Raw genomic sequence first — 13,831 nt, 5'->3', positions numbered from 1 at the left:
GCCCACCTCAGTCCTCTCTTTTCATGTCTCTGTCCAGTCCCGGAGGAGGAGGAGCCTTCAGAACCTCCCACCGCAACCCCCGAGCCCCCGATCAAGCCTCGCCTGGGGGAGCTGACCGTGACAGATGCCACCCCTGACTCCCTCAGCCTGTCCTGGACGGTTCCCGAGGGCCAGTTTGACCACTTCCTGGTCCAGTACAGGAATGGAGATGGGCAGCCCAAGGCAGTGAGGGTGCCAGGGCATGAGGACGGGGTCACCATCTCGGGCCTGGAGCCAGACCATAAATACAAGATGAACCTGTACGGCTTCCACGGTGGCCAGCGCATGGGGCCCGTGTCTGTCGTCGGGGTGACAGGTGAGTGGATGATGGGAGCCCCAGGGTGGGAGCCATGGGAGGGTCACCGTCTTGCTCTTTGGTGATGACTGGTGGGGAATGGGACAGGGGTCTGGTCAGCACCACAGACCTGCTTGTGGCTGGGGCTGGGGCTCCCCTTGGGCCTTCCTGTGAGGTTGACCACTGGCTCCTCCTGAACAGAGAGGGGCCATCGGGAATTTTGCTGTGCTGGTGGCTGTCCCAGGTCCCCCACAGCTGACCCTGGAACTTGTCATTTGTGTTAGCTGTCAGCTGAGCAGGACCACCCAGCCCCAAGAGTAGGCCTCTCTGAACTGACCTCGGGTCCCCCAGTCATAGCCTTGGCTTCTCCCTCCTTTTCCCCAGGACCCAAGGACATCCCCCTCACTCTCTCTCCCTCCTTCTCAGCTGCAGAGGAAGAGACCCCCAGCCCCACAGAACCCAGCCTGGAGGCCCCGGAGCCCGCTGAGGAGCCGCTCCTGGGGGAGCTGACAGTGACAGGATCCTCCCCTGACTCGCTGAGCCTCTCCTGGACCGTCCCCCAGGGCCGCTTCGACTCCTTCACCGTGCAGTACAAGGACAGGAACGGGCGGCCCCAGGTGGTGCGTGTTGGGGGCGAGGAGAGTGAAGTCACTGTGGGGGGCCTGGAGCCTGGGCGCAAGTACAAGATGCACCTGTACGGCCTCCACGAGGGGCAGCGCGTGGGCCCAGTGTCTGCTGTGGGCGTCACGGGTGAGTGTGCACTGCAGAGCCCTCTGGGTTGGCTCTTAGCAAAGTACAGCCTCCAGCATCTCCTCCACTAGGGACCCAGGACCCCAAGACCTGAAACCTGTAATACACCCTGTTCACTAAAGCCTCAGGACAGGTGTGATCTGGGGACAGAGAGAGCAAATCCAGGAGAAGTGTCGGAGCCATATGGGAAAGGCCCCCAGGGACTGAGGCCTCTTGGGAGGTGATTCACTGGCTGGTTTGTGGCTCTCCGCTTTTCCTTGGAACTCTATACATAACTCTTTTTGTGAGATTGGAACACATTTTTGAAATACAAATTAATTAAATTAATAAGTATTTGTTAAATAAAATTTCAAATGTATAAACAGAAAGAATAGTACAAAGACCCTGCCATCCTCCTTCAATCAAATATCAACTTCTGGCCAGTCTGGCTCATCTCTGCCCCACCCACTTCCTCCACTAGAATCACTAGAATGTTTTTCTTTCTTTCTTTCTTTCTTTCTTTTTCTTTCTTTCTTTTTCTTTCTTTCTTTCTTTCTCTTTCTTTCTTTCTTTCATTCTTTTCTTTTCTTTTCTTTCTTTCTTTTTAGACAAGGTCTCACTCTGTCACCTGGGCTGGAGTGTACTGGCACAGTCACAGTTCACTGTACTGCAGCCTCAACCTCCTGGGCTTAAGGGATCCTCCCACTTCAGCCTCCCGAATAGCTGGGACTACAAGTGCACTCCACCATGCCCGGCTAATTTTTTGTATGTTTTGTAGAGACAGGGTTTAGCCATGTTGCCCAGGCCAGTCTCGAACTCCTGGGCTCAAGTTATCCTCCCACCTCAGCCAAAGTGATAGGATTCCAGGCGTGAGCCGCCACACCCGGCCTGAATGTTTTCTTTATTAACACCTTTATGGAGATATAATTCATGTGGCATAAAATACACTTGTTTTTAGTGTACAACTTACTGATTTTCGTATCTTTACCTACTTGTGCAGCCATCACCACGATCTAATTTTAGAACTTTTCCATCACCCCCAAAAGAAATCTTGGGTCCAGACCCATTCCTACCTCAGCCCTAGTTTATAACTAATCTACTTTTTTCTCTGTAGATTGCTTTTTCAGAACATTTCGTATAAATGGAATCAAACAATATGTATTCTTTTGTGTCTAGCTTCTTTCACTGAGCACAATGTTTTTGAGGTTCATCGATGTAGCATGTAGAAGTACTATATTTACTACATTGCTATTGATTGATTGATTGATTGATTGATTGATTTTTTTGAGACAAATTCCCACTCTATTGCCGAGGCTATAGTGCAGTGGCATGATCATAGCTCACTGCAGCCCCAAACTCCTGGGCTCAAGCCATCCTCCCATCTCAGCCCCCCAGGTAGCTGGGGCCACAGGTGCTCGCCACCACGCTCAGCTAATTAAAAAAATTTTTTTTGTAGAGATGGGGTCTCACAGTGTTACCCAGGCTGATATCAAACTCCTGGCTTCAAGGAATCCTCCTGCCTGGGCCTTACAAAGTGCTGGGATAGCAGGCATGAGCCACCTGCTCTCTCTCAGCCACTACACTGCTTTTTATTGCCAAACAGTATTGCATTGTGTGGTTATACTACTGCAGTATTTTAAAACGAACCACAGACATCCTATGCTTTCATCACTAAATATTTAAAGGTATATCTCTTTTTTAAAAAATTATTTTTAAAAAATCCACAATATGGCCAGGTGAGGTGGTTCACGCTTGTAATCCCAGCACTTTGGGAGGCCAAGGCAGGTGGATCACTTGAGGTAAAGAGTTCGAGACCAGCCTGACCAACATGGTGAAACCCCGTCTCTACTAAAAAAAATAATAATAATAAAAAATTTTTAAAAGTACAAAAAAGCGGAGCGTGGTGGCACGTGCCTGTAGTCCCAGCTACTTGGCGGGGGTTGAGGCACAAGAAATTGCTTGCACCCAGGAGGTGGAGGTTGCAGTGAGCCAAGATCACGCCACTGCACTCCAGCCTGGGAGACAGAGTGAGACTGTGTCAAAAAATAAATAAATAAATAATAAAATTCCACAATACAATTAGCATATCTTAATAAGTGAACAATCATGCCTTGATATCAAGTATCCAGGTAGTGCTACAGTCTCCCGAGTGTCTCATAATCGTTGTTTCCCAATTTGTTGCTGAAATCAGGTCTATAGAAGGAGGATACATTGCAATTGAGAAAACTGAAATTTTAAATAGAGTAATCAGGGAAGGCCCACAGAAGAAGGTGGCTTTTGAACAAAGACTTAAAGGAAGTGTGGGGATGAGCCATGAAGATATCTGGGGAAAGAACATTTAGGTAGAGGGAACAGTCATTGTAAAAGTACTGAGGTAGGAGGCTGCCTGGCATGGTTGAGGGACCATAAGGAAGCCACAAAATCTGATTATGATTATAATCAGAAATCGATCTTAAGTTAGGGCCAGACTGGGCCCACCTTCTGACCTGAATTCAAGACAGCTGGGGCCTCAACACCTCCTTGCAGCAAGAGAAAAGATTCTGTTTCTATCTCTTCCTAGCGCCCGAAGAGGAGTCCCCTGATGCTCCTCTTGCAAAGCTGCGCCTAGGGGAGATGACAGTGAGAGACATCACCTCCGACTCCCTCAGCCTCTCCTGGACAGTCCCCGAGGGCCAGTTTGACCATTTCTTGGTCCAGTATAAGAATGGGGACGGGCAGCCCAAGGCGGTGCGGGTGCCGGGACACGAGGATGGGGTCACCATCTCGGGCCTGGAGCCAGACCACAAGTACAAGATGAACCTGTACGGCTTCCACGGTGGCCAGCGCGTGGGCCCCGTGTCTGCTGTTGGTTTAACTGGTGAGTGTGCAGTAGGGCACTGGGCCCTGCCCTGAACTAGACTCAGTTTCCCCTTTATTGTCAGTATCTGGTGGCTTTATTTCACTTTCCCTGAGACCAAGCCTCCCAGGCTCCTGGGAATGGTTCTGCTGGTGCCTTCACTCCGAGCCTTTGGTATTGCCCCAGGTCTTCTGCCCGTTACACATGGGCTTTTTGGGTTCCCAAAGAGGTGGGGGACCAGGAAAATAACACAGACTGAGGCACACCTGGGGTTGACCATAGCCTCAGCCCATTTGAGCTGTGTGTCCTCAAGAGACTCACACAACCTGTCTGGGCACGGTGGCTCACGCCTGTAATCCCAGCACTTTGGGAGGCCGAAGGGGGCAGATCACCTGAGGTCAGGAGTTCGAGACCAGCCTGGCCAACATCGTGAAACCCCCATCTCTACTAAAAATACAAAAATTAGCTGGGTGTGGTGGCACATGCCTGTAGTCCCAGCTACTCGGGAGGCTAAGGCAGGAGAATCGCTTGAACCCAGGAGGCGGAGGTTGCAGTGAGCCGAGATCGAGCCACTGCACTCCAGCCTGTGTGACAGAGTGAGACTCTGTCTCAAAAAAACAAAACAAGCAAACAAAAAACAGACACACAACCTCTCTGTACATCCTTTTCCTCATCTGTAAAGAAGGAATAACCATACCTGTCGTGAAGGGTGGGTGGGAGTGTGGCTTGGCTCTCACACACAATGAGAGATAACTGCAGTCTTTCCCTTCTGAGGAAGGTAGGTAGTTCCTGAAAACCGCTTAAGGCAAATTCTCATAATTATCACTGATTTCAGTGGGAAAAATTGTATGTGTTCTCTAAGCCCCCAAATTAATACCCATTTATTTTTAAAACAACACTGAATCCTGTTAACATGGATACTATTACTTTAATTGTAAATATTGGCCATGTGCACAACTTAATAAGGCATTTTCCCTTCATTACCCTGTAACTCGGCTCTTTGATGCTTTTGTAAGCTCTTTTATAGCTGTTACCCCCTAGATGCTTAAGACTCAGTTCTCAAAAAGAACAGACAAATGAAATGTGATGAATTTGTAATACCACTATCAAGGCAGAATAAAACCCTATGAAGAGCAGAAAAGATTAAAGAAATCAATGAAAACAAAGCAATTGATTTCACACGGGCCAAAAGAACTGGCATCACTAGAGGTGCTCTCTCTGCCGTAAGTTAGCAGAGCTACTGCAAGGTCCAGAGACAACTCAGCTGCAAAGATGCCCTCATGTGGTCTCATCTCTCTACCCTCAGCTATAAAATCTAAGTTGGTTTCTAAAAATGCTCAGGATTAGGTGGAATTTCCAAGCCCAGGTGGATGAACCTCCTGATACAACTTGCCTGTTGTGTTTGGTTGGTGTTCTTTGTTTTCTTTTTTTTTTTTTTCCTTTATTTTGAGATGGAGTCTCACTCTGTCACCCAGGCTCTCAGGCTGGAGTGCCGTGGTGCGATCTCAGCTCATTGCAACCTCTGCCTCCCGGGTCCAAGCAGTTCTCCTGCCTCAGCCTTCCGAGTAGCTGGGATTACAGGCATGCACCAGCACATCTGGCTAATTTTTGTATTTTTAGTACAGACAGGATTTCGCCATGTTGGCCAGGCTGGTCTCAAGCTCCTGACCTCAGGTGATCCGCCCGCCTCGGCCTCCCAAAGTGCTGGGATTACAGGCCTGAGCCACACGCCCGGCCCTGGTTGCTGTTTTTTGTTTGTTTGTTTGTTTTTGTTTGTTTGTTTGTTTCTTGAGAAGGAGTCTCGCTGTCTCCCAGGATGGAGTGCAGTGGCGTGATCTCGGCTCCCCGCAAGCTCCGCCTCCTGGGTTCATGCCATTCTCCTGCCTCAGCCTCCTGAGTAGCTGGGACTACAGGTGCCCGCCAACACGCCTGGCTAATTTTTTGTATTTTTAGTAAAGACAGGGTTTCACAGTGTTAGCCAGGATGGTCTCAATCTCCTGACCTCATGATCCGCCCGCCTCGGCCTCCCAAAGTGCTGAGATTACAGGCCTGAGCCACCACACCCGGCCCTGGTTGGTGTTCTTATAAAGCATCAATTCTGTCCTGCAAAACAAATTTGCTTGGCAGCTCCTAAGGGTTCCAGGCCTGCACACTGAGCATCACAGGGATGCCACCTGAGCATCATGACTTCACCACAGGTGTGATGTTAACTGAACATTCAAAGCAGAAAAATGATATTCTAAGCTTGGGGCACCAGCATCCAGACTGTGAGCCCCTGGTGTGTCTAAGAGAATCCCAGAGTCCCTTGGTTAAAAGGAGGCCCACCAGGCACACCCACCCATTCTGTTTTCTGATGCAGCCCCAGGAAAGGATGAAGAAATGGCCCCAGCCTCCACAGAACCTCCCACCCCTGAACCCCCCATCAAGCCTCGCCTGGAGGAGCTGACCGTGACAGATGCGACCCCTGACTCCCTCAGCCTGTCCTGGACGGTTCCCGAGGGACAGTTTGACCACTTCCTGGTCCAGTACAAGAATGGGGATGGGCAGCCCAAGGCAACACGGGTGCCAGGACATGAGGACAGGGTCACCATCTCCGGCCTGGAGCCAGACCACAAGTACAAGATGAACCTGTACGGCTTCCACGGTGGCCAGCGCGTGGGCCCCGTGTCTGCCATCGGGGTGACAGGTGAGTGGACGATGGGAGCCCCAGGGTGGGAGCCATGGGAGGGTCACTCTCTTGCTCTTTGGTGATGACTGGTGGGGAATGGGACGGGTCTGGTCAGCACCACAGACCTGCTTGTGGCTGGGGCTGGGGCTCCCCTTGGGCCTTCCTATGTGGTTGACCCCTGGCTCCCCCTGAGCAGGGAGGGGCCATTGGGAGTTTTGCTGTGCTGGTGGCTGTGCCAGGTCCCCCACAGCTGACCCTGAACTTGTCATGTGTGTTAGCTGTCAGCTGAGCAGGACCCCAAGAATGGGCCTCTCTGAACTGACCTCAGGTCCCCTAGTCATAGCCTTGGCTATTTCATATGTCCCCTAGTCATAGGCTTCTCCCTCCTTTTCCCCACGACGTGAGCACATCCCCCAGGGACCCTGCCATCCTCTCTGTGTCCCTTTTTCTCAGCTGCAGAGGAAGAGACCCCCAGCCCAACAGAACCCAGCACTGAGGCCCCGGAGCCCCCTGAGGAGCCGCTCCTGGGGGAGCTGACAGTGACAGGATCCTCCCCTGACTCGCTGAGCCTCTCCTGGACCGTCCCCCAGGGCCACTTCGACTCCTTCACCGTGCAGTACAAGGACAGGGACGGGCGGCCCCAGGTGGTGCGTGTTGGGGGCGAGGAGAGCGAGGTCACCGTTGGGGGCCTGGAGCCTGGGCGCAAATACAAGATGCACCTGTACGGCCTTCACGAGGGCCGGCGCATGGGCCCGGTGTCCACCGTGGGTGTGACTGGTGAGTAGTGCTTGGAGTCTCAGGGGGTAACCACCTTTCCCTCATGGGTACCTGGTTTACTGCTGTGCCCTTTCACCAAGCCCTGTGGGTCCAGACTTGTCTCCTGTGTCCTGCCCTCCCTCTGTGCCCTGTGGCTGTGGCCTATGCTAGCGGTTTGCTTGTTCACTTTGGCGTGGCCTCCCTCTAATGGTCAACCACTGATAACCTCCAAGAGTGAAATATGTCAGGCACACACCAAGCCTGACTTACGAGAATTTTCCTTTCTTTCCATCTTAATAACAGCATTCTTTGTTATAACCACATACACAAATGCACACAAGAGAAACAATCCAACGTCAAACCACGTTGGGATGACTAAATAATTTAGGCAACATCTATAAAAAGAGCTATTATGCCGCCACTGAAATGTTTTAACATAAGACCCTTACTTTATAATGTTACATTGAAAAAAGAGAGCCTAGGCTGGGCACAGTGGCTCACGCCTGTAATCCCAGCACTTTGGGAGGCCGAGGCCGGCTGATCACCTGAGGTCAGGAGTTCCAGACCAGTCTAGCCAACATGGTGAAACCCCATCTCTACTAAAACTACAAAAATTAGCCAAGCATGGTGGCACATGCCTGTAATCCCAGTTACTTGGGAGGTGGAGGCACGAGAATTGCTTGAACCCGGGAGGCAGAAGTTGCAGTGAGCCGAGATCACCACTGCACTCCAGCCTGGCAGATACAGCCAAACTCAGTCTCAAAAAAGAAGAAAAAGGAGCCCAAATTTTTGTAAGGATGCTAATCACAACCATTTGAAAGTAACAGGCATGGCAAGAAGACTGGAAAGAAACACATCCCACGGGTTGCCTGATTTGTTAGATAGAATAGAATGTTCCAGCACATTTTTTTCTGTATTATTCTATTCTGCATAGTCCAAATTTTCTTAAATGGCAAACATTTCTTTTACAATCAGGGAAAGGGAAAAGAGAAAATATATAATGTCTTCTCCTTCTTTACACTCCATCTGTCCTACTCCTCTATCACTCTTGCGGCTTATTTCATTTATTTCCTTCTTTTTTTTTTGAGATGAAGTTTCGCTCTTGTCGCCCAGGCTGGAGTGCAATGGCGTGATCTCGGCTCACTACAACCTCTGCCTCCTGGATTCAAGCGATTCTCCTGCCTCAGCCTCCCGAGTAGCTGGGATTACAGGCATGTGCCACCACATCTGGCTAATTTTGTATTTTTAGTAGAGAGGGAGTTTCTCCATGTTGGTCAGGCTGCTCAAACTCCTGACCTCAGGTGATCTGCCCGCCTCAGCCTCCCAAAGTGCTGGGATTACAGGCATGAGCCACCGCGCCCAGCCAGACTTATTTCATTTCTAATTATGAGGAAGTTCAAAATTTCTAGTCCATAAGAAATTGGAGGGGTGGAGATCATGAGGTTAATTGAATTCCAAATGTTCAGTCAGGCTGCCTTTTCTAAGTCATCCTCAGGCAGGTTGTTATGCCTGGCTTAGAGTATTTTTCGAGAATTCCTACCGATGGGGAAGAATCAGCCCTGCTGAGAGGCGGTCTCTTGCAGGGCAGGTCGCCACCTCTGTGGCACCAAGTGAGGTGCGAGCTCATCTCCCAAAGGCCATCCAGACAGAGGAAGCACTCTCACTCAGCATCCCCGATTCCTGGGGGAGAGGCCTCATTTCCATATGCATGTTCAGAGGACCATCTGAGTGTTGGGAAACAGGGGGAATAGGGAAATTATTGGAAAATGAACATTAGAAAAATTCATACTCTGGGGGTAAGCTGTCCTGGTCCACGTTCAGTTTTGTGTTCCTATCTCCACTGTGGGGAACCACAGAACTGACAGAGGACAGGCTGAGGGACCCACCCCTGCCCCTCCTGTTCCATCTGTATTGCTGCCCCACCCCCACCCCACACTCAATTATTAATTGTTGTAGCCCAGAATTTCTTTCTTTCTTTTTCTTTTTTTTTTTTTTTTTTTTTCTGAGACTGAGTCTCACTCTGTTGCCCAGGCTGGAGTGCAGTGGTGTGATCTCAGCTCACTGCAACCTCTGCCTCCCAGGTTCAAGTGATTGTCCTGCCTCAGCCTCCTGAGTAGCTGGGATTACAGGTGCATGCCACCACGCCTGGCTAATTTTTGTATTTTCAGTAGAGACCGGGTTTCATGATATTGGCCAAGCTAGACTCGAATTCCCAACCTCAGGTGATCCACCCGCCTCGGCCTCCCAAAATGCTAGGATTACAGGCGTGAACCACTGCTCCCAGCCCAGAATTTCTTTTTTAGCCCACGTTTTTCTAGTGAAAATAATACAGCAACATTATGTGGAAAGCTTGAAAAACAGAAAACAAGAATCTCATAGTCCTACTTTCTCCCCCAGCTGCCGGCATTAATAACAATGTGTGTAGTGCACATTCCCTTCCTGTATTTTGCATGCAGAGCGTGTTTTAAAGTTGCAATCAGTGTTCATAAAGTTCTTGGCTCTTCCTTTTTTGTACACAAGTACATTGTAATCATTCACCTCGCGGCTACACAACCAGCATTCATCATCGTTTCAATGGTTATTTGATGCGTTGCGGTGAAAGCACTATAACAACATTAATCATCTTCTATGGGTCATTTGTGTTCCTGACACATCTGCTGTCATGAATAACCCCATCGTGAGTTCTTCCATGCTATAACTTTTTCCTGCTTTAATAATTTTCTTAGGACAGATGCCCAGAACTGGGATTATTGGGTCAAAGGAAATGAGAATTACTTTGGCTCCTGATACTATGTCTCAGTTGCCTTCTGGAGGTTTCTAACAGTGCAGCTCTGCCAGCAGTACAGGCCGGGGGCTCAGGGATACCTCACCGGCTCTTATTCCAAGAGTCACTGAATGGCGAACACAAAGCTGCCCCAGCCCTCAGCCTGCTCTGGAGGGGCGCATTTGATATATGACCTCTGTTGACAGCACCAGCAAAGCAAGTCGCCCTTAAACCCTTAAACTCTGTATCCCCCTATATTACCTTTCAGCCCCACAAGAGGATGTGGACGAGACCCCCAGCCCTACAGAACCAGGCACAGAGGCCCCAGAGCCCCCCGAGGAGCCTCTCCTGGGGGAGCTGACAGTGACAGGATCCTCCCCTGACTCGCTGAGCCTTTCCTGGACCGTCCCCCAGGGCCGCTTTGACTCCTTCACCGTGCAGTACAAGGACAGGGACGGGCGGCCCCAGGTGGTGCGTGTTGGGGGCCAGGAGAGTGAGGTCACTGTGAGGGGCCTGGAGCCTGGGCGCAAGTACAAGATGCACCTGTACGGCCTCCACGAGGGGCAGCGCCTGGGCCCGGTGTCTGCCATGGGCATCACAGGTGAGTGAGTGTGGGTGGGGCAGGGGTGGAAGACAGCCCTAGAAAATGTGCCCTTCTCTACCATTTTCCTATACATATTTCTGTCTTGATGGGGCTCACAGTGAAAGGAATATAGCAACATTATGGAAAGACATGTCATGGAGAGACAGGCTGCAATCCAGCAAATGAAGCAAAGGCGGGTGAGCATGTGATAGGGAGGCCCAGGGCTCAGGTCAGGACCAGACAGGGACGCCTAAGTCACCCTGCCCATGGGTACCCAGGGGACAGCCAGGACCTGAGACCAGGCATGCCTTAGCTTGGTGACAGCTTTAAAGAGAAGGTGAAGTGTGTCAGATAATCATAGCTGGTGCAAAGGCCAGGAGGCTAGAAAGAGCATGGCACATGAGAGGCACTGAGGATTGAGTGGGGTGTCCTTTGTGGTGAGTATCTCATCCTGAAGTGTGGGAGCAGAGGAGGGGACCACTCACCAGGCCTGGGGTCTCCCAGGGATGAGGATGTGGTTGCCCAGGTCTGTGTTGAGATGGCCCCAGCAGCTGTGCCTGTGTGAAGCTCATCCATGGGGGCTGAAGATGGGGATGGGGTGGCAGGGAGCCTGGAGGCAGGGAGGCCAGTAGGCAGTTGGTGGCCCTGGTGAGAGGTGACAGTGGCTCAAACTAGGACTGGGGACTGGAGGTGGGGGAGGAAGGTATCCAGGGGAATTCAGGGTAAAGATGCTCTGAGGCTGCTGGCAGCTGGTGAGGAGCTGGATCCAGGAACACACCCCAGGCTCTGGCCTTGGGAGGAGTGTGCTGAGCTTGTTGCGGAGCAAAGACAGAAGCCCAGTGAACAAAAGATGGCGAAGAGACCCCAGTGCTGGGAGGCCAGGGGTGCAGAGGCCGAGTGGAGCTGTGCTCAAAAGAGAGGTGGTGCTGGAGGGACAGGGAGCGGTGGCCTGGGTGTTGGGAGGTGGGGGTGAGGTGGGGGCCGAGGGCAGGGAGGTCAGGGTGAGGGATAGGAAAGGCCGCAGGAGAGGAGAGGAAGAAGAGCTGTGCTGGAGGGGCTGTGGGCAGCATCGTCCTGCTCTTGGGCACTTGGTGTTTTGTGACACATCCTTTCTATGCTGAACTGAGGAGCCAGGGACCTCACTCTCCCCACACGTGTCTGTCCAGCTCCAGAGGATGAAGCCGAGACCACCCAAGCAGTGCCTACCATGACCCCTGAGCCCCCCATCAAGCCTCGCCTGGGGGAGCTGACCGTGACAGATGCCACCCCTGACTCCCTCAGCCTGTCCTGGACGGTTCCCGAGGGCCAGTTTGACCACTTCCTGGTCCAGTACAGGAATGGGGATGGGCAGCCCAAGGCGGTGCGGGTGCCAGGGCACGAGGACGGGGTCACCATCTCAGGCCTGGAGCCAGACCACAAGTACAAGATGAACCTGTACGGCTTCCACGGTGGCCAGCGCTTGGGCCCCGTGTCTGCCATTGGGGTGACGGGTGAGTGGATGATAGGAGCCCCAGGGTGGGAGCCGTGGGAGGGTCACCCTCTTGCTCTTTGGTGATGACTGGTGGGGAATGGGACAGGGGTGTGGTCAGCACCACAGACCTGCTTGTGGCTGGGGCTCCCCTTGGGCTTTCCTCTGAGGCTGACCCCTGGCTCCTCCTGAGCAGGGAGGGGCCATCAGGAGTTTTGCTGTGCTGGTGACTGTCCCAGGTCCCCTACAGCTGACCCTGGAACTTGTCATGTGTGTTAGCTGTCAGTTGAGCAGGACCACCCGGCCCCAAGAATGGGCTTTTCTGAAATGACCTCACATACCCAGTAGTGGCCGTGGTTTCTCCCTCCTTCCCTTGAAGACCTGAGCACATCCCCCAGGGACCTGGCATCCTCTCTATATCTCCTTTTCTCAGCTGCAGAGGAAGAGACCCCCAGCCCCACGGAACCCAGCACTGAGGCCCCGGAGCCCCCTGAGGAGCCGCTCCTGGGGGAGCTGACAGTGACAGGATCCTCCCCTGACTCGCTGAGCCTCTCCTGGACCGTCCCCCAGGGCCACTTCGACTCCTTCACCATGCAGTACAAGGACAGGGACGGGCGGCCCCAGGTGGTGCGTGTCAGGGGCGAGGAGAGCGAGGTCACCGTGGGGGACCTGGAGCCCGGGCGCAAATACAAGATGCACCTGTACGGCCTCCACGAGGGGCGGCGTGTGGGCCCGGTGTCCACCATGGGTGTGACAGGTGAGTGTTTGTGAGTGAGGCAGAGTGGGGAAGATGGCCCTAGAAGATGTTGCTTTCTCTGCAACTTCATGAAAACAAAAATATTCTCACCAGCCGGGCTTCTTTTGCACGTTTCCATGCTTGGGGATCTTGCTAAGAGGCAGATTGGGGTTCAACAGGTTTGGGCTAGGGCCAGAGATTCTGCATTTCCAACAAGGAATGATGCGGATGCTGCTGGCCCATGATCACGCCCCTTGAGTAGCAAAGTTCTTCATGACAAAGGAATTGGACCCTCTTTTGAAATCTGTTGAAGAGAATTTTTCTGCATCCCTGATTCCTGGTAGTGTGCTTTCTCTGTGGAGTTGACTGGGGGCCATGAAGGAAGACAGAAGGCAGTGAGGGGCAGCGCGTCGACTGCACACTCTGGAAGCCCACTATTGGAATAGGAATAGGAACAGACCTTTCCCTCCAATGGGCCAATTTGTTCATTCAGCAAAGAATTCCTTGCCCTGATCCGGGCACTGTAATTTTAGGGTATCAATGTCCTCTGGCCAACGACCTCCAGAAACTCACCTAAAATTGAACGGATGGAATTATGCTCCATGCAGTGCAGGAGGACTGTGGGGTGACTTAGGAAGAGGCTTTAGAAAGAGATTGTTAAAGAACTGGGCTTGTGTTTGGTGTTTTAGGAAAGCATTTAAGGAAGCAAGGTTTTGCTCTGTATTAGACACTGTCAGGAAGAAGGGATAACCCTATTACCGGGCATCTCGCTAAGTCTTATCTTTGGGGAGGTCAACTAGAGCAAGGCCAAAGCTGCCATTGGTAAAGAAGCAGCTATCACTCAGATTAGCTGGATGGGTGATGTTTGGTTATTTTTGTGCTTTGGAAAATGTTAGAGTTCATCCTTACTGAGACATGATCACAGACTGGCCTTGTTCTTGTCTTGATCCATCCTAC

The 13,831-nt window shown here is 51.8% G+C and overlaps 1 protein-coding gene across 6 annotated transcripts in view; it reads left to right on the top strand.

The window, feature by feature from the left end:
* LOC462578 (tenascin-X) overlaps nucleotides 1-13,831 on the top strand; it is a 68,153-nt gene that overhangs the window by 40,570 nt on the left and 13,752 nt on the right. For all 6 annotated transcript variants that reach the window (XM_063812300.1, XM_054686766.2, XM_063812299.1 and 3 more), the window contains 8 exons: nucleotides 38-355; nucleotides 761-1,084; nucleotides 3,624-3,920; nucleotides 6,259-6,585; nucleotides 7,021-7,344; nucleotides 10,356-10,688; nucleotides 11,837-12,160; nucleotides 12,572-12,895. In XM_063812300.1, coding sequence (XP_063668370.1) covers nucleotides 38-355; nucleotides 761-1,084; nucleotides 3,624-3,920; nucleotides 6,259-6,585; nucleotides 7,021-7,344; nucleotides 10,356-10,688; nucleotides 11,837-12,160; nucleotides 12,572-12,895 — 2,571 coding nt within the window. The remainder of the gene's footprint in view (nucleotides 1-37; nucleotides 356-760; nucleotides 1,085-3,623; nucleotides 3,921-6,258; nucleotides 6,586-7,020; nucleotides 7,345-10,355; nucleotides 10,689-11,836; nucleotides 12,161-12,571; nucleotides 12,896-13,831) is intronic.

Source organism: Pan troglodytes, chromosome 5, assembly GCF_028858775.2.
Source record: "Pan troglodytes isolate AG18354 chromosome 5, NHGRI_mPanTro3-v2.0_pri, whole genome shotgun sequence".
Lineage (NCBI taxonomy): Eukaryota > Metazoa > Chordata > Mammalia > Primates > Hominidae > Pan > Pan troglodytes.
The sequence above is the reverse complement of the archived record's forward strand: the minus strand, read 5'-3'. Positions and strand labels throughout refer to the sequence as shown.